Consider the following 25,565-nt stretch of genomic DNA (forward strand, 5'->3'; position numbering starts at 1 on the left):
AATAATAAATAATAAATAAATAAAATATATGTTCTACTTTGGTCTTGACTTTATGTGCCGCCATAGAAGTGTAATTCATCATTTGGGCGTCCCCATTCTAGTCAATGATGTCATAATGGGTGGATTGGTGGCCATCCCGCGTGTACCCATAGGAGCAAAGCAGGAAGTAAAAGCAGGAAATGTACCCATCATGTGTGCTGTGATTTGTTGATTCAACTGACATTACAAAAACTACATTCAATTGTATGAGCCACATCAGTTAACATCATTTGAATGAACATTCTACATTTCAGCAAGGAGCAACAAAGTTTCATCAAAGATGATATATTATATTGACAAGATAGCCGGATGACCGATATAAAAAAGATCAGGTGGGACCATTCTAGCCAATGAGAGGACAGATACACGTGTGAACAACAGGCAAAACTAAGTAATTTTTCTCAAAGTTGCCAGAATGCCACGTGCATCCACTTACAGTAGTATATCAGTACATTTGTGACAGCCTAAACATTACAAAATGTATATTCGATCAAATAGGCCTCAAGTAAGTCATAGACCTCCATACAAAAAAAGGGCTTATCTCACGCAGACAGATTTTGGGCGGAGTAAATCCTCTCGCTTCGCCTTTTCCTCTCTGATTTCATCAAGTTCTTAAGAGTCAACCGCACTAATGCCCCACCACCTGTCTTCAGTCAGCTGTTCATTTCACAAAAAAATAACAAAATAAGCGGTTATGACAGTTATTTATTTTCATGACAGTCTTTTTTCATAACCGTCGGTTACAGGGTTATATGGTAATTGTGCCAACTCTAACTGTTGTTTGAGTATTGTCGTGGAAATTCTTACACAGGGACACTCGAAGTCAGTCTTAATGAATCATTGTTTATTGTCAGCGTGCTGGAGAGGTTCCAACCATCTCAACGCACCATAGTACACATGTCAATCAGGAGCTCTGCCTGGGCAGACCCAGCAGTTGTCTTATATTAGCGCCATACACAGTGAAATTATAGTTGTATGATTTAGCATTATTAATGAATCATTACTGTTTTGTTTCATTCATGTGACAGACCAACACTGTTTCATAACATGTGACAGACCAACACCTCACAAGGCTTCTTCTTTCTAAGCCGAGACCTTGAAACTGAGATATCTTTTGTTCGTTCTCAAAGCAAGGTCTGGGCGTACTGCCAAATTGAAGCTACTGATAGTGAGGATTTGTACAGTTAGCCACTTGAATGAACACAGAAATTGGTTCATAAAACAGCACACGAATAGAACACAGAAATTAGTTATAAGAGAAGCACAAACATTAAAATTACATTACATTATATCATCTCTATAGTAGCGGACTAAACTCCCCTTCATGGTGAAGGAAGTTTTGGAGGGGATCAGAGACAAGGCTTTGTGGAATTCAGCTCCAACTACATCAATTCACCAAAGGTTAATACTTAAAAAAATTTAAATTATGAAATACCCACTTTTTTTACTTATGTTTGTCCTCTGTAGTTGTGTGCCTTTCTTTGTTTGCTGAAATACATTTTTTTTCTCTAAACATTATTCAAATACAACCACTGACGGTTTGCTCATTGCTGTTGCTCTAAGATGGCAACTCAGCGCCAAAACGCATGTGCCAATTGAATCTCAAAAAGGAAACTGTTGCATCCCCGGTTAAAGGAAGCGGGTTCTTTTTAGTTCTTGCAAAGAGAAACTCGACAGCATTAACATCACGAAGATGGTTATTTACAACATGACAGCAGATTCAACATAGCCTGTTCCAAGCTGAGTTCATCTGCACCCTCTCAAAGGTAGCACACTTGAAAACTCTGGCCAACATCCAATGAGGACCTGTCAATTAAGCTATGCGTATCAGATACATGTTTCCAATATCACGCACTGAACACGCGCATACTATTTTAACCAGATGTGCATGATAACATGCTGCTTATCTCTCAAACTCTACAGAAACAGTCAGTGGTTATATTTAATGAACATTTATTGAAAAAGTATTGATTTCAGCAAATAAAGAAAGGGACGCAACTACAGAGGACAAACATAGGTAAATAGTAAGAATTTCACAATTTACATTTTTTTTTAAGTATTGACCTTGGGCAAATCAATGTAATCTGAGCTGAATTCCAAAAAGCCCGGTCTCTGCTCCACGCAGTCGGTAGAGTTCACCAGAAACCTAACTTAGCTTATTAAACATGTGTTAACTTATTAATTAGTCAATAAATGCTTTGCTCTGCCCACATGAGTTTGTTTACATGTCACTGGCTGATGCAGCTGCTGCTTAATAATTGCCTGTGTCTGATTGCAATGATACCTACTAATGTCAAGTCTTCTCTTTACAGTCTGTTTCCCACATTGCATACACTTAACAACGGCTGCTCCATCTAGTGGTGAGTGTGCTGCTAACAACCTGATTGCTTCGTGAAAGCTGCTTGCCTGAGTACCATGCAAGAGGATGCATGTGAAATACGGTGCTAACCACTATAAAGTGTAGACTTTGCGTTTCCCAGGAAACAGAGAGATTAGTCATATTATGGGATTCACTTTCTACCAAGCCTCTGGACGTAACATGTCAATGATACATTCTAAGTTTGATTAATCTACAGTCAATATACACAAATAGACGATTGTTAGTCTTGTGTCGTGCATCGAAAGCCTCCATTCAAGGCAAACCAGGTAAAGTTCAAAGTTATTTTTTTGCTTGCAGACTTTGTGTCGTGACATAACAAGGCTCTTCTGCATGACGCAAGTCGACCAGCAGTGATACTCTTGCTAATTATCCGTCTGTCCTTGCTTTGAATAACATCAATGTACTGTATCTGCCTGCCTCGTCTTTTCAGGGCTTCTCATGCTGGAAGAACATATACTTTTTTACAAGACCAGACAGTGACTTCTTAGGAACTAGCATGTAAACCCCCCCCCCCCCCCCCCTGTACACTGTGAACGTCAGTCGAGGCCTATGATGTTGGCTGAGGGGCCCAAACTTTAGTTTAGATATTCTGGTTGGTAGTCTGGTTGGCCAGCAGTGTGGCGCGCAAAGCTATAGTTGTAGTCTACCTGGGGGAAACTAGCTCTGGGCTAATTATCAGGCTTGGGAAGAGGACTGGCCCAGTGAAGCTCTTTGGGTCTCCTTTCATCTCTCTGTGAGGTCAGTGGGGGAGTGACTGTCTGCATGGCTACACTCTGTCAGAGATCCATTACCCGCTGAGTCTACACATTCCTCATAGTCCTGGCCCAGGCACGATGGGGTAGTTTAGTTTTGTGGGTCTACTAGTTCAGATATATGGAATAGCACTAGCCATTCATCCACATCCCCTAAAGGCACAAGACCTTTTGGGTGGGAGTTATGGGTACTGGCCTGGGAGTGACAAGAGAGACTCGTTTCTTAAGTTTCACTTCAATGATTACAACTCTGCAGTGCATGAGGTAATAGTTGAAGATTGAAGACTGGAATCCACGGTCCACGACAACAATGGTTCACTGGACCATAAGACAGTCCCAATAATGACAACTCACATCCACTAACTGATATTAAAGATGCACTCTCTCTCCTCTGACAAGTCATTACTTTTCATTGCCAGCGATTATCATAATTATTAGCCATGTCCATCGAGTCCAGGTGGGCCTGTCTCGCAGTGTTCTGCTCTGAGCACTTTCGTGTACAACAGCATTAGCAAATATGTGTGGGGGGGGGGGGCAAACAAAGCAGCATTCATTGCTGTATCACAAAGTGCTGCATATTTTATACGACAGAGGAGGTGTTGGCGGTAGGAATGGGCACAGCTTCAGAACAGTGGGTAAAAGATCAAACTCCCTGCCCTTTTCAACAAGATGACAAATATTCAGGCTTATGAAATTCCAACATTTATTTGGCAGATCATACTGAATATTTATTGAGAGTTCTGGATCACATACCAGTCTGAGAGCATGTAGCTAGCTGAGCTGAGCAGCTGTGGAGAATACTGTCAATCCTGTTACAATGGAGGTACCTAATACCCAGGGCCGAAGTCGTGCCAAATCTTTATTTTTCATGAATTTATCATGTGTGGGATTGTACTGAAATTAATATAAAACTGCATAGAGTTGTTTGTGTTCTCTTTAACCTCTCACCATTGGAAATGCTGTTGATAATGGTGATTTAACATGTTTATTTCCAATCCACTTTGAAGGTACCTCTGTACCCGTCTATACATCACAAACCACCAGCTGTGCCTCTCCTGGACTGGGCTGCCCAGGTAGGAAACCAATGACTGTTACACATGTCAATAATTTACAACAGACCATACAATGGTTATTAAGCACCCCCCAATCATACACTATCATTCTTATTACATATGAGTTCATATTGATTAACAACCAACAGACATACCATTTTACCCATCTCACCTCTAATGTGTGTTTGTGTGTTATCTCCCTTTTTCTGTATTATTCATCATATTATCTTAGACATATTGACATACAGTATGCCATCATGTTAATAGGCACACGGTACATCAGTCTTTCTCCTCAACGTCACTTTGCAGTCTTGACCATGTTATCAATTCCATAACAAGACTATGACGTCATTTTATGCAGTCTTTGTGGAAAAAAACGACACACCTAGTGTATCAACCCACTATCTCATTCACCCAGTAGTGCGTACACTGGAAACACACTCTCTGTACCCATTCACCCAGTAGTGTGTACACTGGAAACATACTCTCTGTACCATTCTCCCAATAGTGTGTACACTGGAAACATACTCTCTGTACCCTGGTCTCCTTGTTAAGGGACCCTCCAAACCTTGTTATTTGCCATAAAGCTTCCAAATTCAACTGAAGAACCATGAGAAGTAGACCTTCCATTCCGTGGGGAGAGAGAGAAAGTAGCGGGGAGGGAGAGAATGGGGAAATTAGTGTTCCTGTCCAGTTTGACCACTGTTCTGGATGAGGTCGCAGCTGCAGAGATGATGCAGAGTTTATGGACTCTGCTCTTCGTAGACATCAGCTACAGATGCATGTTGACTGATAAGCGACACTTCCCCAAAAGTAGGTTCTCTCCCAGCGAGCAAATTTATTAAGCTCTGTGAGATGATGGATTGAGAAAGCTATTTGAAGGTTAACTCTTATATGCTTTGCTTATGAGAAAGACCCCCGTGACAGACTTTGCTGTAGAATCAACAAGGTGATTGGATGGAAATAAATGAGACTAGGAAGGAAGAGGGTGACCTCTTGAAGACCAGCACTGTGGCTTATGATGGCCCAGAGTATACAGTTGAAGTCGGAAGTTTACATACACCTTAGCCAAATACATTTAAACTCAGTTTTTCATAATTCCTGACATTTAATCCTAGTAAAAATTCCCTGTTTTAGGTCAGTTAGGATCCCCACTTTATTTGAAGAATGTAAAATGTTAGAATAATAGTAGAGAGAATTATTTATTTCAGTTTTTATTTCTTTCATCACATTCCCAGTGGGTCAGAAGTTTACATACACTCAATTAGTATTTGGTAGCATTGCCTTTAAATTGTTTAACTTGGGTCAAATGTTTAGGGTAGCCTTCCACAAGCTTCCCACAATGAGTTGGGTGAATTTTGGCTCATTCCTCCTGACAGAGCTGGTGTAACTGAGTCAGGTTTGTAGGCCTCCTTGCTTGCACACACTTTTTCAGTTCTGCCCACACATTTTCTATGGGATTGAGGTCAGGGCTTTGTGATAGCCACTCCGATACCTTGACTTTGTTGTCCTTAAGCCATTTTGCCACAACTTTGGAAGTATGCTTGGGGTCATTGTCCATTTGGAAGACCCATTTGCTATCAAGCTTTAACTTCCTGACTGATGTCTTGAGATGTTGCTTCAATATATCCACATAATTTTCCATCCTCGTGATGCCATCTATTTTGTGAAGTGCACCAGTCCCCCTGCAGCAAAGCACCCCCACAACATGATGCTGCCACCCCCCGTGCTTCACGGTTGGGATGATGTTCTTTGGCTTTCAAGCCTCCCTCTTTGTCCTCCAAACATAACGATGGTCATTATGGCCAAACAGTTCTATTGTTGTTTCATCAGACCAGAGGACATTTCTCCAAAAGTACAATCTTTGTCCCCATGTGCAGTTGCAAACCGTAGTCTGGCTTTTTTATGGAGGTTTTGTAGCAGTGACTTCTTCCTTGCTGAGCGGCCTTTCAGGTTATGTCGATATAGGACTCGTTTTACTGTGGATATCAATACTTTTGTACTTGTTTCCTCCAGCATCTTCACAAGGTACTTTGCTGTTGTTCTGGGATTGATTTGCACTTGTTGCACCAAAGTACGTTCATCTCTGTTCAAATCATTTTCATTGAACACACACAAGAATGGTGTATAGGTATAAAAGACAAGTATGCAATTCTTATCTAAACATAAAAGAGCAGACAGAAACAACAAGACCCAGAGTATTTGGGTACAAAACAAATAATACAAAACACGACATACAGAACAAAGACAGGTAGAAAGAAAGAGGGTAGATGCCCCCCCCCCCCCCCCCCCCCCAACTGCTCGGGTGCCGGGGCAAGCATATGCTGCCCAAAGGTAGATTGAAATAGTACAATTGAGAGTGCGTTAATAAGTACAAATTCACAGCGCCGACTGGTCCAAGTAAGAGAGGAAAGGCTGCCAGATTTGATCAAATGTTGATCATTTATTGTTCAGAATATATCTAATTCTTTCTAAGTGTACAGGGTATGATATCATAAATAGGACTGGTGGAGTTATGTCACACATGCAGCTAACACAGACATATGGAAATGTCTGCTCTACCAAAAATTACAACCAATTAATTGCAGCATTACCACAAAAACGGAAGAGGCAAGTAGAAGGGGAAAAAAGTAAGGAACTTGTATGTCGGCCCTGTATTAAAGACCATAAATGGTTAAAGAAAAGTGTGATAAATAAAAACATATACCAATTTCATTTAAGGACCAAAAAACTGACAGCTGTGAAATATAAATTGCAAAATGGTTGAGAAGAGATTTTTGATGTACCCATTCCATGGCACATGGTTTATGAATTGATACGCAAAACAACGCCGGATTCAAAACTTCTAATTTTTCAATATAAATTACTATACAAAATTCTTGCAACTAATAGAATGTTATATAGATGGGGGATACAATCTTCCCAGCTCTGCAGATTCTGTGAGGAGGCAGAGTCATTAGATCATTTATTTTGGTATTGTCCATATGTAGCTCGTTTTTGGTCACAGGTCCAGGAATGGCTGAAGAATTGCAACATTTGCATAGAACTAACGCTACAGAAAGCAATACTGGGTGATTTGAAAAGCCATAGTCAATCAATCAATAATATAATAATTATTTTAGCAAAAATATTTATTTTTAATTTACAATCTGTAGAATCTATGAGAATAGGAAGGTTAAATTATTTTGTGAAGCATCACAGCACAGTTGAGAAATATATGGCAAATAGAAATTTGAAATGGATGATGTTGAGGGATAGATGGGAGGGGTTGAATGGAGCTGAAGGGTGGGACTAATAACAAGATAAACAATGTAAAGCATAAGGGATCTGTAAAATGTATATAGGTTCAGAACTTCTGTGAAATAGCATAGTTACAAATAGAAATCAAACTGGATGGATCAGAAATAGAGGAAGGACTAAGAACAAACAAGAGAGAACTATTGTAAAGTAGACTGTATCTGTAAAATGTGTATAAGATGTATAAATTGAAGATGAAAGCAGAAGTGTTTATTAGTTTACTCCAATTGGGGGATCGGCGGTAGGTTTTGCAGGAAAAATAATAAAGGTATATTATTTTTAAAAGTATGTATGTCTATATAGGTATGTGTATGTATATACAGTGCCTTGCGAAAGTATTCGGCCCCCTTGAACTTTGCGACCTTTTGCCACATTTCAGTCTTCAAACATAAAGATATAAAACTGTATTTTTTTGTGAAGAATCAACAACAAGTGGGACACAATCATGAAGTGGAACAACATTTATTGGATATTTCAAACTTTTTTAACAAATCAAAAACTGAAAAATTGGGAGTGCAAAATTATTCAGCCCCTTTACTTTCAGTGCAGCAAACTCTCTCCAGAAGTTCAGTGAGGATCTCTGAATGATCCAATGTTGACCTAAATGACTAATGATGATAAATACAATCCACCTGTGTGTAATCAAGTCTCCGTATAAATGCACCTGCACTGTGATAGTCTCAGAGGTCCGTTAAAAGCGCAGAGAGCATCATGAAGAACAAGGAACACACCAGGCAGGTCCGAGATACTGTTGTGAAGAAGTTTAAAGCCGGATTTGGATACAAAAAGATTTCCCAAGCTTTAAACATCCCAAGGAGCACTGTGCAAGCGATAATATTGAAATGGAAGGAGTATCAGACCACTGCAAATCTACCAAGACCTGGCCGTCCCTCTAAACTTTCAGCTCATACAAGGAGAATACTGATCAGAGATGCAGCCAAGAGGCCCATGATCACTCTGGATGAACTGCAGAGATCTACAGCTGAGGTGGGAGACTCTGTCCATAGGACAACAATCAGTCGTATATTGCACAAATCTGGCCTTTATGGAAGAGTGGCAAGAAGAAAGCCATTTCTTAAAGATATCCATAAAAAGTGTCGTTTAAAGTTTGCCACAAGCCACCTGGGAGACACACCAAACATGTGGAAGAAGGTGCTCTGGTCAGATGAAACCAAAATTGAACTTTTTGGCAACAATGCAAAACGTTATGTTTGGCGTAAAAGCAACACAGCTGAACACACCATCCCCACTGTCAAACATGGTGGTGGCAGCATCATGGTTTGGGCCTGCTTTTCTTCAGCAGGGACAGGGAAGATGGTTAAAATTGATGGGAAGATGGCTGGAGCCAAATACAGGAGCATTCTGGAAGAAAACCTGATGGAGTCTGCAAAAGACCTGAGACTGGGACGGAGATTCGTCTTCCAACAAGACAATGATCCAAAACATAAAGCAAAATCTACAATGGAATGGTTCAAAAATAAACATATCCAGGTGTTAGAATGGCCAAGTCAAAGTCCAGACCTGAATCCAATCGAGAATCTGTGGAAAGAACTGAAAACTGCTGTTCACAAATGCTCTCCATCCAACCTCACTGAGCTCGAGCTGTTTTGCAAGGAGGAATGGGAAAAAATGTCAGTCTCTCGATGTGCAAAACTGATAGAGACATACCCCAAGCGACTTACAGCTGTAATCGCAGCAAAAGGTGGCGCTACAAAGTATTAACTTAAGGGGGCTGAATAATTTTGCACTCCCAATTTTTCAGTTTTTGATTTGTTAAAAAAGTTTGAAATATCCAATAAATGTTGTTCCACTTCATGATTGTGTCCCACTTGTTGTTGATTCTTCACAAAAAAAATACAGTTTTATATCTTTATGTTTGAAGCCTGAAATGTGGCAAAAGGTCGCAAAGTTCAAGGGGGCCGAATACTTTTGCAAGGCACTGTATGTGTATATGTATGCATATACGTATGTATGCATGCGTGTATGGATATATATATTTACCAAAAAATTAAAACAATTTAAAACATTTTTTAAAGTCTACAGTGTTTGCCAATTCGCTGAGCCATAATTTGGTAGAGGGTGCTTCCCTCCTTTTCCAAAACACTAAGATTAATTTCTTTGCCGAAATGAGACTGTAAGAGATGAGTTGTTTTGGGGGGGTTGGTTAATCCTTTTAGGGAATCAGACACTCCCAGGATTATCAGAAGCGGGTCTGGGTCAACGGAAGTCTCCAGAACTTCAGAGAGGATCCTAAAAATCCCACACCAATAACCATACAAGTTAGAGTATAGGGCAAAGCAGTGGAGTAGTGAACCCTGCACAGCCTGACATGTATCACACATAGGGGATGTATCAGGAAATATCCTATGCACTTTAGTTTTGGAATAGTGTAATCTGTGTAATACCTTGAATTGTATGAGACGATGTCTGGAGTTAATTGAGCAGGTGTGGATATACTCCAAGCCATCTTCCCAGTCTGCACAGAAATGTCAGTCCCTAGTTCTTCCTCCCATTTGTAATTGCATCTGTAGAAGGTATGCTAACAGATTGAAAAGCGTCATATAGACCAGATATCAGTTTGTTTGAGGTGGGGCATATTTTTATTCATCCGTCAAACATGGAAGGTTTAGCATTCCCAAATGTCGGGACGTGTTTTCTAACATAGTCTCTAATTTGTAGGTATCTGAAAAAGTTACTTCTGGGAAGATTATACATTTTACTCAGCAACGCAAAGGAGGCAAAGGTCCCTTCTATATATAGATCCCCTAAGGTATTTATCCCTAGCTCTCCCCATCACTCAAAGGTGTTATCAAGGTTAGAGGGGGGAAATGAGGGATTCCTCACAACAGGGAGCATGAATGATATTGGTCTAAGGTCAAAGTGGACTTTAATTTACTTCCAGATTTGGACTGTGCTATGTATAATAGGATTGTTACTATAAAGTGACATCTCCAGATTGACAGGCGACAAAATCACAGTGCCAATAGAGAAGGGGTGACACTCCTCACGCTCCATACTAAGCTAACTGGATGACGGAAGTGCGTAAAAATGCAACAGCCCGGAGGTTAGCGGCCCAATTGTAAAATATCAAATTTTGGAGAGACAATCCTCCTTCCATCTTGGATTTACAGAGGTGTTTTTGACCTATCCTGTGTGTTTTATAATCCCAGATGAATGGATTGATAATTGAGTCCAGTTGTTTATGAAAGGACTTAGGTATGAATACTGGGATGTTCTGGTATAGGTAGAGCAGTTGTGGGAGGAAGATAATTTGAATGGCAATAATTCTTCCGAGCAGGGAAATTTGGAGTGTTCTCCAAAATAGTATGTTTGTCTTGAGTTTTTGCATCAGAGAGGGGAAATTATCTTTAAATAGTGAGGAGTATTGTTTGGTAACTACAATTCCTGGGTAGGTACATTTTTCTGAAGATAACTTAACTGTAAGATATTCTAGCCAAGAGGTGTTCTGCAACCGTATGTGAATTAATTTGCTCTTGTTCCAATTTATTCTGTATCCCGAGAAGGTACCAAACAAATGAATCACATCAAGAATAGCTGGGATACTAGTTTGGGTTCTGTTACATAGAGGAGAATGTCATCTGCGTATAGGGAAATCTTATTTAGAGTATCTTTAGTATTATAGCCGTGTATTGCTGCATGAGATCTGATGGCCTGAGCGAGAGGTTCAATATTTAGAGCAAAGAGCATAGGCGACAGCGCACAACCCTGCCTTGTCCCTCAATAAAGGTTCAATCAGGGCAACAATGATTGGTTAGTGAGTATTCTCGCACAAGGATTCCTATATAAAAGATGGATCCAATTTATGAACCCATCTCCAATATTACATTTCTGTAGGACCTTGAATAGATAGGACCACTCAACTTGGTCAAAGGTCTTTTTGGCATCAAGAGATATAACGGCAAGGTCCACGTTAGGTAACCTCTGAGAATACATAATGTTGAAGAGGCGCCTGAGATTGAAGAATGAGTTTCTGTTAGGGATAAAGCCGGTCTGGTCTGAATGGACCAATTTGCCAATTAAAGTGCTAAGCCTGTTAGCCAGAGTTTTTGCTAAAATCTTTTTGGTCTGTATTAAGAAGAAATATTGGTCTATGACCCTACATCTTCTGGATCTTTACCCTTCTTATGTATTATTGTAATGAACGCCTCATCCAAAGTAGAGCTCCATCCTCATTGGCCTGAACCAACATTTTGTACAGGTAGGGAGAGAGCATGTTGCTGAATGTGTTATAGAATTCACCAGGGTATCCATCTGGGCCCGGGGTCTTGCCACTCTTTAGAGATGTAATTGTTTCTCACATTTCTCCAAAAGATATTTCCTTATTCGGGAAGTTGGAATCTTCCTGGTTCAAGGCAATGAGATTACAGTCCCCCAAACAGTTTTGCATAATTAAGGGGTTAGGATCTACTTTAGATGTATATAGAGTCTCGTAAAACTGATGGAATCTGTCATTGATGTCTTTGGGGGAAGAGAGTAATTCCCCAGATGCAGATTTAACTTTGTGAATTATTCGGTCACTCACATTTTTTCGAAGTTGTCTGGCGAGTAATTTGTGTGGTTTGTCACCAAACTCAAAATATTTTTGCTTGGCATAGAGAAAAGATTTATAAATTTTAGCTGAGAGAATCTGATTATATTCAAATTTTAAAGAGGTATTTTTTTTATGTTTCTCCATAGATGGATGGCTAGCATTCTCCCTATCCAGTAAGTGAATTTGTCTCTCCAATTCTACCAATTTTTCTTTGTTTTGCCTACTCCTGGCAGTCTGAAAGGAGATGATACAGCCTCTCAAATAAGCCTTCAGTGTTTCCCATAATAATGCTGGGGAAGTCTCTGTGTTGTCGTTGGTATCAAAGAAAAATGTAATTTGGTCTTTAAGATGTTCACAGAATGTTGATTCTGTGAGGAGCTGAGGATTCAACCTCCAGACCCTCTCGTTTGGTACGATGTCACCCAATCTCAGGGAGAAGGTGAGTGGACTGTGGTCAGAGATTATAATCTATGATACCTCACATTACAGGTATATTGGGGTCATTTCGCATCAACCAAAAAGTAGTCAATTCGAGTATAAACATTGTGAACATGAGAGTAAAAGGAGTATTCCCTACCCGTAGGGTTAGAGATCCTCCATATATCAAATAAGTTAGAACTTTTTATGTAGGTTTTCAAGAATTCGCTTGAATAGGAGGTAGGGGTACGCCGGGTAGAGGATCTATCCAAATATTGGTCTAGAACGCAGTTAAGGTCCCCTCCAATGACCAAATTAGTATTGGAGATATCTGAAATCAAAGCAAGGACTCTTTTGAAAAAAGAGGGGTTATCAATGTTTGGCCCATAGATATTTAGTAGAGTTACAGAAGTAGAGTGGATCTCTCCTATTACGATGACATAATGACCCTCTTTATCCGCAATAGTGGTTTTATGTAGAAACGGAATTCCTTTCCGTACCAGAATCGCTGTGCCTCTCGTTTTGGTGGAGAAGTTAGAATGAAACACTTGACCCACCCACCTACATTTAAGTCTGCTACGAGAATTGTTTTTCAGATGGGTTTCTTGCAAAAATATAATATCAGACGAGAGTGCTTTCAAGTGGGCTAGGACCTTGCCTCTCTTAATTGGTTCATTTAAACCCTTGACATTCCAGGAAGTAAATGTAAGCCTCTCGTTTGTAGTTCCTATGGTGGCCTGCATAACATGTAACTCACTAAAAAGGTAAGAGAGCGCACCAAATCATCACAATCAGCATATGTAGCACCAACACCCGAGCAGTATTCAACCGACCCCTCCCCCCTACAAGCACCTTTGCTCTCCACCCTGTACCCCAACTTTCCCCAACATTTACCCCCCCCCCCCCCCCCCCTCAACCCACCTTTAACAGGCATACACAAATAGGAGAGAAAAAAAATAGAAACATTTAAATAACAAACACATTGTCTGGCCGTTGCCAAAAATGCATGGCGCGACCTCGAACAAGAACAAAAATAAAATCCCAACTATACGTTCACCTCTCACTATCCTAGAACTTCTACTAACATATGAACTGAGGAGGCTCCTGCAAATAAAGTGTTCAATTAGCATCTAATAAACCTAAACAGAATAAGTTGCAATTTAAACATATTGCGCACTTAAGTGTCATCTTGGGTCAATCCCTGAGATAAGCAAGATATAGCATCGCAAGATTATATTGCTAAGCAATGCTGGTCTAAACATAAACCATCAGCCACCGACATAGACAGCAGTACATTTACATATTGTGAGTTAGGAGATCGGAACAAGGATTTTGCTAAATTAAACGTACCCCCATCAAAAAAATATATAAATAAAAAAATATATATACCAATATTAGTTAATTAATTAATTAATTAAATATATATACATACATACATACATACATACATACATACATACATACATACATACATACATATATATATATATATATATATATATATATATATATCTACACAAACATTCATGCCCCAAAATAATAATCTATACTAATTTAAAATATACACATACATAATAATAGTAAAATGCTAAGAGACATTTTTTTTATAATAACAAAGTACAAATAACAGAACCACAGAAGGCTGTTGGGAATCTAATTGGGAGAGCGGCCCACGGCTATGACAGAAGCAGAACGGCACAAAACACCAACTTGCTATCCAGGTGTCTGTGTCTGCCCCTCCCCAACCACCACCACCACCAGTCCCCTGCAAGCAATAAATAAATGGTATGGTAATAAGAATAATGTAAGAATTGAGAAATAAATAATGAAACAAAACAAAAATGGGGGAATGTAAGTATATCCATCCGAAAGTGTAAATGATTAAACCTGGAAGGCCACCCAAACAGGTTTCACCAGCTATGGTATAGTATGGATTCGAGTCCATGAGCAGACCCTAACACACAATGACAAGGCTCTCTAACCCGTACGGGGGATTGGTGTATAAAATTCTCTGCGTCCAAAACCGAGGAGAGACAAATCTTCTCACTGGAAGGAGGGGTAATTCTGAGCCTAGCAGGGAAGAGCAAGGCTGGGCGAAGATGGAGTTTGTAAAGTTTGGTCAAGACATCTCTGTAGCCGGCGCGATGCTTTGCCACATCGGGTGCATAATCCTCAGAGACACGGAAGGGAGGTCCTTTATGTAACAGGTTACCGCTCATTCGAGCCTCGCGCAGGATCAGATCCTTGGTCTTGAAACTGTGACAACAGATGATTACTGGGCGAGGACGTTGGCCCGGTCCAGGCACTGGGACAAGAGTGCGATGTGCACGGTCCAGCTGGGGATCCGAAGCCAAAACATCCGACCCCAGTGCATCCCTCAATAGCTTGGCGAAGAAGTCGGTGGGGCGAGACCCAGCCTCCACCCCCTCTGCCAGACCAACAACGTGAAGGTTATGACGTCTGGATCGGCTCTCCAGGTCGACCACTTTCACAGAAAGCCTCTGCACACTATCCTGCAAGGACGTGCATAGCTTCTCTAACTCTTCGATCCTACCAGCATTGAATTCAGAAGCTATCTCAAGGTCCACAATACTCTGGCCCTGCGAAGCAACCGTTCAAATGGTGCTCTCGATTTTGGTGTCGAGTTCAGCAATAGCAGCCTTGAAATCCTCAGCTATAGCAACATGTAGTTCTCCCAGAGCCCGGGTAAGTTCTGTAAGTGTCACGTTGTTACCTGTGCCTTCCACCATGTCTGTCTCGTTGTTTGGTGGGGAGGAGGCCTCCGATGAGGATTTATTGTCCTTTGGTCGCTTATTACTTGGCACGTTCACATAGAAAGTCACAATATTGTATTAGAAAGAGACGTTTGTTGTAAAAAAGTGCCGTAAAGTAGGTTAAGTTAGATTGTTTCGCAAAAAAGTTGCAGGAGCCTCTCTCACACACAGCCGTTCACTCCAACATGCTTGCGCCGCCCTGTGTACTTTCATCTCTAGCAGACAGAATGTGTCTCCTTCCAGCTGCGTGGTCCCATGGTGTTTCTACTTCCGTACTATTGTTTGTACAGATGAACGTGGTACCTTCAGGCGTTTGGAAATTGTTCCCAAGAATGAACCAGATTTGTGGAGGTCTACAATTTTTTTTCTGAGGTCTTGTCTGATTTCTTTTGATTTTCCCACAATGTCAAGCAAAGAGGCAGTTGGAAGGTAGGCCTTGAAATACATTCACAGGTACACCTCCAATTGACTCAAGTAATGTCAATTAGCCTATCAGAAGCTTCTAAAGCCATGACATAATTTTCTGGAATTTTCCAAGCTGTTTAAATGCACAGTCAACTTAGTGTATGTAAACTTTTGACTCACTGAAATTGTGATACAGTGAATTATAAGTGAAATAATCTGTCAGTAAACAACTGTTGGAAAAATGACTAGTGTCTTGCACAAAGTAGATGTCCTAACCGACTTGCCAAAACTATAGTTTGTTAACAATACATTTGTGGAGTGGTTGAAAAACAAGTTTAATGACTCCAACCTAAGTGTATGTAAACTTCCGACTTCAACTGTATTTGACAGAGAAATAGATTTAATCTCTTCATCTGGTGATCCTATCTTGGTAGAATCCACATTATACTGAATAGTATTACAACCTTTAACGCTTTTAATCGCTTTTAAATCTACTGCATTACACAACTCCACAAGATTTCTCTGCATTATGGTATTCATATTCCTCATGCTACGCTTGTATTCATTGCTTCATCAGTCATCTTGCATTTGTGTCGTCTCACTTTACACCCATTTAATCCATATGTAACCTTTCTCCATCCATCCCTGCAACCAGCAACATTAACTTCCACCAGCTCATCCATTGTCACCACTAACATGATTGCTACTAATTCAACAACCCACGGTAAGCATCCATCCCTCATCCCCATTGTTTGTAATGAGCACATGTTATTTTCAGCCTGTCTTGTTATTGTGAAGGTAAACCAAAACTATCTACTCCACACAGAGTGCAGCTGATGGGTGTTTTAATCAATATGGAAAATGGCCACTCTAACTGATTGAGGGGATATTGACTGGTGGCCCATTGAACTAGAGATATTTCAGTCTTATCCAAAAATGGTCTCAGTGATTGCTCTCATGTTTCCTTCTAAAAAATGATCGCACAGCCAATTCTAGTCTATTAAACCCAGATAATACTGACTCCACTGTTGGCGGCATGGAGGTGCATCCACTGAAACTTCTACCTAACCTAAGAAAATGAGTTAATAAAACATATTTGTGATTTGATTAACCCCGCCAGAGGCGCATCTGCAACACTTGATTAGTTTCTACAATATAGTTCATTTCCCAGCCCAAATAAAATAAAGATTTCTGAAAAGCAGCCACCAGTTTTAGCATGTGGGATTCCATACTGTGGGAAACCTCGTAATAAGACATGTTTGATGTAAAAAATGAAAAACAGCCGTTTGATGAGTTAATTGGCCGTTTGGTGGTTTGGAGGCCATACAGTAGGTGAACATCATGCCTCTGATTCTGTACGAGCTAATAGTTTTGCGGCAGAAGATATTTGATCTCCATCTCTCTCATATCTGACCCTTCCTTGAAGTAAAGCAAACAAGGTCCTGGGATTTCCATTTGAAGTTTGGAGCCACTATTGGCATGGTATCAATTGTATGGAGGAACAACATTGATTTAACTCACTGTAGCTATGCCCCTATACAAAACGGAGTACACTGGTTAATTTGACAGTCAAATGTGTACCTGTCCTGATAGTTGATCAGATGTGGATGCTTCATGGCCAATTCATAACTCCATGATCTCAACCTCAGCTCTCAATACTTCACCTTCCTTTACTCATCTCATCTCGTACTGTGTCTGCTGTCCATCCTTTTCACCAGTTCTCTCTGCTACCACTTCATCTGCCACCACTACTAGCATGCCTCTAACTACTAGCTCATCAACTGGTAAGGTGCCATTTTTAGTTCACAACATTATTTCCCCTCATTATTTAACCACTGTGGTATTATACCTTATTTTTGCTGACTTGTGCTGTAAATGTCACTAGTTCAAACCACTACCACGACCACTCCTGCAGCTACAACTAATGTGCCGACATTACCCAGCACAACCACTGGTAAGGTATCTGTAGCAATGGATCTGATCTCAGTTGATGACAATTTGATCTGATTATCGTTATATTGCAAATATCATTTTTCTGAATGATTCAATTTGATACCTTCATATATGTCTACGTAGTTTAGTCTGATCACATGACATTTGGCAGTCACTGCATTGTCATTTACCTTCAGGAGAAAAGGTAAAGATGAGAGATCTATCCAGTGATGTAGTGTGTACACTGGAAACATTCTGTCTGTACCCTGATCTCCTTGTTAAGGCACCCTCCAAACCTTGTCACTTGCCATAAAGCTTCCAAATTCAACTGAAGAACCATGAGAAGTAGACCTTCCATTCTGTGGGGAGAGAGAGAGAGAGTAGCGGGGAGGGAGGGAATGGGGTCAGTAAACAACTGTTGGAAAAATGACTAGTGTCTTGCACAAAGTAGATGTCCTAACCGACTTGCCAAAACTATAGTTTGTTAACAAGAAATTTGTGGAGTGGTTGAAAAACGAGTTTTAATGACTCCAACCTAAGTGTGTGTAAACATCCGACTTCAACTGTATTTGACAGAGAAATAGATTTAATCTCTTCATCTGGTGATCCTATCCTGGTAGAATCCACATTATACTGAATAGTATTACAACCTGTAATGCTTTTAATCGCTTTTAAATCTACTGCATTACACAACTCCACAAGATTTCTCTGCATTATGGTATTCATATTCCTCATGCTACGCTTGTATTCATTGCCTCATCAGTCATCTTGCATTTGTGTCGTCTCACTTTACACCCATTTAATCCATATGTAACCTTTCTCCATCCAACCCTGCAACCAGCAACATTAACTTCCACCAGCTCATCCATTGTCACCACTAACATGATTGCTACTAATTCAACAACCCACGGTAAGCATCCATCCCTCATCCCCATTGTTTGTAATGAGCACATGTTATTTTCAGCCTGTCTTGTTATTGTGAAGGTAAACCAAAACTATCTACTCCACACAGAGTGCAGCTGATGGGTGTTTTAATCAATATGGAAAATGGCCACTCTAACTGATTGAGGGGATATTGACTGGTGGCCCATTGAACTAGAGATATTTCAGTCTTATCCAAAAATGGTCTCAGTGATTGCTCTCATGTTTCCTTCTAAAAAATGATCGCACAGCCAATTCTAGTCTATTAAACCCAGATAATACTGACTCCACTGTTGGCGGCATGGAGGTGCATCCACTGAAACTTCTACCTAACCTAAGAAAATGAGTTAATAAAACATATTTGTGATTTGATTAACCCTGCCAGAGGCGCATCTGCAACACTTGATTAGTTTCTACAATATAGTTCATTTCCCAGCCCAAATAAAATAAAGATTTCTGAAAAGCAGCCACCAGTTTTAGCATGTGGGATTCCATACTGTGGGAAGCCTCGTAATAAGACATGTTTGATGTAAAAAATGAAAAACAGCCGTTTGATGAGTTAATTGGCCGTTTGGTGGTTTGGAGGCCATACAGTAGGTGAACATCATGCCTCTGATTCTGTACGAGCTAATAGTTTTGCGGCAGAAGATATTTGATCTCCATCTCTCTCATATCTGACCCTTCCTTGAAGTAAAGCAAACAAGGTCCTGGGATTTCCATTTGAAGTTTGGAGCCACTATTGGCATGGTATCAATTGTATGGAGGAACAACATTGATTTAACTCACTGTAGCTATGCCCCTATCCGAAACGGAGTACACTGGTTAATTTGACAGTAAAATGTGTACCTGTCCTGATATTTGATCAGATGTGGATGCTTCATGGCCAATTCATAACTCCATGATCTCAACCTCAGCTCTCAATACTTCACCTTCCTTTACCCATCTCATCTCGTACTGTGTCTGCTGTCCATCCTTTTCACCAGTTCTCTCTGCTACCACTTCATCTGCCACCACTACTAGCATGCCTCTAACTACTAGCTCATCAACTGGTAAGGTGCCATCTTTAGTTCACAACATTATTTCCCCTCATTATTTAACCACTGTGTTATTATACCTTATTTTTGCTGACTTGTGCTGTAAATGTCACTAGTTCAAACCACTACCACGACCACTCCTGCAGCTACAACTAATGTGCCGACATTACCCAGCACAACCACTGGTAAGGTATCTGTAGCAATGGATCTGATCTCAGTTGATGACAATTTGATCTGATTATCGTTATAGTGCAAATATCATTTTTCTGAATGATTCAATTTGATACCTTCATATATGTCTACGTAGTTTAGTCTGATCACATGACATTTGGCAGTCACTGCATTGTCATTTACCTTCAGGAGAAAAGGTAAAGATGAGAGATCTATCCAGTGATGTAGTGTGTACACTGGAAACATTCTGTCTGTACCCTGATCTCCTTGTTAAGGGACCCTCCAAACCTTGTCACTTGCCATAAAGCTTCCAAATTCAACTGAAGAACCATGAGAAGTAGACCTTCCATTCCGTGGGGAGAGAGAGAGAGTAGCGGGGAGGGAGGGAATGGGGTCAGTAAACAACTGTTGGAAAAATGACTAGTGTCTTGCACAAAGTAGATGTCCTAACCGACTTGCCAAAACTATAGTTTGTTAACAAGAAATTTGTGGAGTGGTTGAAAAACGAGTTTTAATGACTCCAACCTAAGTGTGTGTAAACATCCGACTTCAACTGTATTTGACAGAGAAATATATTTAATCTCTTCATCTGGTGATCCTATCCTGGTAGAATCCACATTATACTGAATAGTATGACAACCTGTAATGCTTTTAATCGCTTTTAAATCTACTGCATTACACAACTCCACAAGATTTCTCTGCATTATGGTATTCATATTCCTCATGCTACATTTGTATTCATTGCCTCATCAGTCATCTTGCATTTGTGTCGTCTCACTTTACACCCATTTAATCCATATGTAACCTTTCTCCATCCATCCCTGCAACCAGCAACATTAACTTCCACCAGCTCATCCATTGTCACCACTAACATGATTGCTACTAATTCAACAACCCACGGTAAGCATCCATCCCTCATCCCCATTGTTTGTAATGAGCACATGTTATTTTCAGCCTGTCTTGTTATTGTGAAGGTAAACCAATACTATCTACTCCACACAGAGTGCAGCTGATGGGTGTTTTAATCAATATGGAAAATGGCCACTCTAACTGATTGAGGGGATATTGACTGGTGGACCATTGAACTAGAGATATTTCAGTCTTATCCAAAAATGGTCTCAGTGATTGCTCTCATGTTTCCTTCTAAAAAATAATTGTACAGCCAATTCTAGTCTATTAAACCCAGATAATATTGACTCCACTGTTGGCGGCATGGAGGTGCATCCACTGAAACTTCTACCTAACCTAAGAAAATGAGTTAATAAAACATATTTGTGATTTGATTAACCCCGCCAGAGGCGCATCTGCAACACTTGATTCGTTTCTACAATGTAGTTCATTTCCCAGCCCAAATAAAATAAAGATTTCTGAAAAGCAGCCACCAGTTTTAGCATGTGGGATTCCATACTGTGGGAAACCTCGTAATAAGACATGTTTGATGTAAAAAATGAAAAACAGCCGTTTGATGAGTTAATTGGCCGTTTGGTGGTTTGGAGGCCATACAGTAGGTGAACATCATGCCTCTGATTCTGTACGAGCTAATAGTTTTGCGGCAGAAGATATTTGATCTCCATCTCTCTCATATCTGACCCTTCCTTGAAGTAAAGCAAACAAGGTCCTGGGATTTCCATTTGAAGTTTGGAGCCACTATTGGCATGGTATCAATTGTATGGAGGAACAACATTGATTTAACTCACTGTAGCTATGCCCCTATACAAAACGGAGTACACTGGTTAATTTGACAGTCAAATGTGTACCTGTCCTGATAGTTGATCAGATGTGGATGCTTCATGGCCAATTTATAACTCCATGATCTCAACCTCAGCTCTCAATACTTCACCTTCCATTACTCATCTCATCTCGTACTGTGTCTGCTGTCCATCCTTTTCACCAGTTCTCTCTGCTACCACTTCATCTGCCACCACTACTAGCATGCCTCTAACTACTAGCTCATCAACTGGTAAGGTGCCATCTTTAGTTCACAACATTATTTCCCCTCATTATTTAACCACTGTGGTATTATACCTTATTTTTGCTGACTTGTGCTATAAATGTCACTAGTTCAAACCACTACCACGACCACTCCTGCAGCTACAACTAATGTGCCGACATTACCCAGCACAACCACTGGTAAGGTATCTGTAGCAATGGATCTGATCTCAGTTGATGACAATTTGATCTGATTATCGTTATAGTGCAAATATCATTTTTCTGAATGCTTCAATTTGATACCTTCATATATGTCTACGTAGTTTAGTCTGATCACATGACATTTGGCAGTCACTGCATTGTCATTTACCTTCAGGAGAAAAGGTAGAGATGAGAGATCTTGCCAGTGATGTTGTTTGTTTGAATTTTCCATTTGCGTCTTATAATTGAAAATTGCATGGCAATGTGTTGACCCATATTAACCCCATGCATACTCTAGAGCATTGCTTATTGTTTGTGTGTGTTCATTTCACTCTTTCAAACCATTTAGTTCACATTTGCTGTCCTTGTCACCAGTTACTCAAACCATTATCCCATCTGCAGCAGCCGCTACTAACACAACTCTATTCTACAGCAAAACCAATGGTAAGATGTGTTTTTGTTTTTCTCTTGTTTTGTACTCATGAAAAAATCTGCTGGTGGCATTTTTCTTTATGTGTGGGGAATGGGTTTGAAAGCGCTTCCATCAATGACCAGCTTGGAACTTTCCAGATGGATTAGGCTGAGAAGCAATTGTCATGGCTTCTCAATGGGAGTATGGTATGTTTGCTCATGTAGCTTGCTTTAAACAATGGACTCAGTAGTGAATAGTGTCTAAGTGGTTCTTGATAAGGCTTCTATTTTTGAAAAACCTATAGTAGCCACCTATTGTAGCCCTGTATCTGTCATGTTGTCTTGTCTCTGTCCTTTCCCTTCACCCTGTCTCCCTCTGCTGGTCGTTGTTATGTTACCTTTTCTCCCCCTCTTTTCCCCAGCTGTGCCTTGTCTCCTCCTAATTACCCATTCACCCCGTTCCCCACCTGTTCCCTTTTTCCCTCTGATTAGGTCCCTATATCTGTCTCTGTTTCTGCTCCTGTCCTTGTCGGATTCTTGTTTGTTTGTTTATGTGTCTCATGCCTGAACCAGACTATCATCGTGTGTGCTGCAACCTTGTCCTGTCCTGTCGGAATCTACCTGTCCATCTGAGCCCACGTATGTTCGTCATTAAAGTACTCTGTTTGTTAATTCGCTTTTGGGTCCTCATTCACGCACCATAACAGAAGAATCCGACCAAGAATGGACCCAGCGACTTCGGATCCTCTCCACTCAGCCGTCGAGATCCAGGGAGCGATGCTAGGCAGACACAAGCAGGAATTGTCTGCTGCTCGACATGCCGTTGAGACCCTGGCCACCCAAGTCTCCAACCTCACAGAACAGGTTCACCATCTCCGCCTCGATCCACCGGCCACTTCCAGGGCTTTCGAATCTCCGGAGCCCAGAATCAATAACCCGCCGTGTTACTCTGGGGAGCCCACTGAATGCCGCTCGTTCCTCACCCAGTGTGATATTGTGTTTTCTCTCCAGCCCAACACTTACTCCAGGAGCACTGCTCGTGTCGCCTACGTCATATCTCTCCTTATTGGACGGGCTCGTGAGTGGGGCACGGCAATCTGGGAGGCAAGGGCTGAGTGTATTAACCAGTATCAAGACTTTAAGGAGGAGATGATACGGGTTTTTGATCGATCTGTTTTTGGGGAGGAGGCTTCCAGGGCCCTGTCTTCCCTATGTCAAGGCAATCGATCCATAACAGACTACTCTATTGAGTTTCGCACTCTTGCTGTCTCCAGTGGCTGGAACGAGCCGGCCTTGCTCGCTCGTCTTCTGGAGGGTTTCCGCGCAGAGGTAAAGGATGAGATTCTCTCCCGGGAGGTTCCTTCCAGCGTGGATTCCTTGATTGAACTCGCTATTCGCATTGAGCGACGGGTTGATCTTCGTCACCGAGCTCGTGGAAAGGAGCTCGCGCTCTCCGTCGCCTCCCTCTCCGCATCACTACCATCTTCCTCTGCCGGCTCGGGTGCTGAGCCCATGCAGCTGGGAGGTATCCGCATCTCGACTAAGGAGAGGGAACGGAGAATCACCAACCGCCTCTGTCTCTATTGCGGTTCCGCTGGTCATTTTGCCACTTCATGTCCAGTAAAAGGCCAGAGCTCGTCAGTAAGCGGAGGGCTACTGGTGAGCGCTACTACTCCTGTCTCTCCTTCAAGATCCTGCACTACCTTGTCGGTCCATCTACGCTGGACCGGTTCGTCAGCTTCCTGCAGTGCCTTAATAGACTCTGGGGCGGAGGGCTGTTTTATGGACGAGACCTGGGCTCGGGAACATGACATTCCTCTCAGACAGTTAAAGGAGCCCACGGCCTTGTTCGCCCTGGATGGTAGTCCTCTCCCCAGGATTCAGCGTGAGACGCTACCTTTAACCCTCACTGTTTCTGGTAATCATAGTGAAACCATTTCTTTTTTAATTTTTCGTTCACCTTTTACACCTGTTGTTTTGGGCCATCCCTGGCTAGTTTGTCATAATCCTTCCATTAATTGGTCTAGTAATTCTATCCTCTCCTGGAACGTCTCTTGTCATGTGAAATGTTTAATGTCTGCTATCCCTCCTGTTTCCTCTGTCTCTTCTTCACAGGAGGAGCCTGGTGATTTGACAGGGGTGCCGGAGGAATATCACGATCTGCGCACGGTGTTCAGTCGGTCCAGGGCCACCTCTCTTCCTCCACACCGGTCGTATGATTGTAGTATTGATCTCCTTCCGGGAACCACCCCCCCCCGGGGTAGACTATACTCTCTGTCGGCTCCCGAACGTAAGGCTCTCGAAGATTATTTGTCTGTAGCTCTTGACGCCGGTACCATAGTCCCCTCCTCCTCTCCCGCCGGAGCGGGGTTTTTTTTTGTCAAGAAGAAGGACGGGTCTCTGCGCCCCTGCATAGATTATCGAGGGCTGAATGACATAACAGTGAAGAATCGTTATCCGCTTCCTCTTATGTCTTCAGCCTTCGAGATCCTGCAGGGAGCCAGGTTTTTCACTAAGTTGGACCTTCGTAACGCTTACCATCTCGTGCGCATCAGGGAGGGGGACGAGTGGAAGACGGCGTTTAACACTCCGTTAGGGCACTTTGAATACCGGGTTCTTCCTTTCGGCCTCGCTAACGCTCCAGCTGTCTTTCAGGCATTAGTCAATGATGTCCTGAGAGACATGCTGAACATCTTTGTTTTCGTTTACCTTGACGATATCCTGATTTTTTCACCGTCACTCCAGATTCATGTTCAGCACGTTCGACGTGTCCTCCAGCGCCTTTTAGAGAATTGTCTTTTCGTGAAGGCTGAGAAGTGCACTTTTCATGCCTCCTCCGTCACATTTCTCGGTTCTGTTATTTCCGCTGAAGGCATTAAGATGGATCCCGCTAAGGTCCAAGCTGTCATTGATTGGCCCGTCCCTAAGTCACGTGTCGAGCTGCAGCGCTTTCTCGGCTTCGCGAACTTCTATCGTCGTTTCATCCGTAATTTCGGTCAGGTGGCAGCTCCTCTCACAGCCCTTACTTCTGTCAAGACGTGCTTTAAGTGGTCCGTTTCCGCCCAGGGAGCTTTTGATCTCCTCAAGAATCGTTTTACATCCGCTCCTATCCTTGTTACACCTGACGTCTCTAGACAGTTCGTTGTCGAGGTTGACGCGTCAGAGGTGGGAGTGGGAGCCATCCTTTCTCAGCGCTCCCTCTCTGACGACAAGGTCCACCCATGCGCGTATTTTTCTCATCGCCTGTCGCCGTCGGAACGTAACTATGATGTGGGTAACCGCGAACTGCTCGCCATCC

At 41.6% G+C, this 25,565-nt stretch overlaps 1 protein-coding gene across 35 annotated transcripts in view; it reads left to right on the forward strand.

The window, feature by feature from the left end:
• Positions 1 to 25,565, forward strand: part of LOC110522244 (adhesion G protein-coupled receptor G6) — a 68,197-nt gene that overhangs the window by 15,600 nt on the left and 27,032 nt on the right. For 6 of the 35 annotated variants that reach the window (XM_090232826.1, XM_090232824.1, XM_090232825.1 and 3 more), the window contains one exon: positions 4,179 to 4,244. In XM_090232826.1, the coding sequence (XP_090088952.1) occupies positions 4,179 to 4,244 (66 nt within the window). Of the gene's footprint in view, positions 1 to 2,351; positions 2,400 to 4,178; positions 4,245 to 16,323; positions 16,393 to 17,386; positions 17,453 to 17,553; positions 17,623 to 18,441; positions 18,511 to 19,504; positions 19,571 to 19,671; positions 19,741 to 20,557; positions 20,627 to 21,620; positions 21,687 to 21,787; positions 21,857 to 22,231; positions 22,301 to 25,565 lie in introns of all 35 variants that reach the window. The other 29 variants (XM_090232799.1, XM_090232809.1, XM_090232798.1 and 26 more) reach the window with 14 other exon arrangements.

Source organism: Oncorhynchus mykiss, chromosome 4 (genome assembly GCF_057628025.1).
Source record: "Oncorhynchus mykiss isolate SJ-2025 chromosome 4, ASM5762802v1, whole genome shotgun sequence".
Taxonomy (NCBI): domain Eukaryota; kingdom Metazoa; phylum Chordata; class Actinopteri; order Salmoniformes; family Salmonidae; genus Oncorhynchus; species Oncorhynchus mykiss.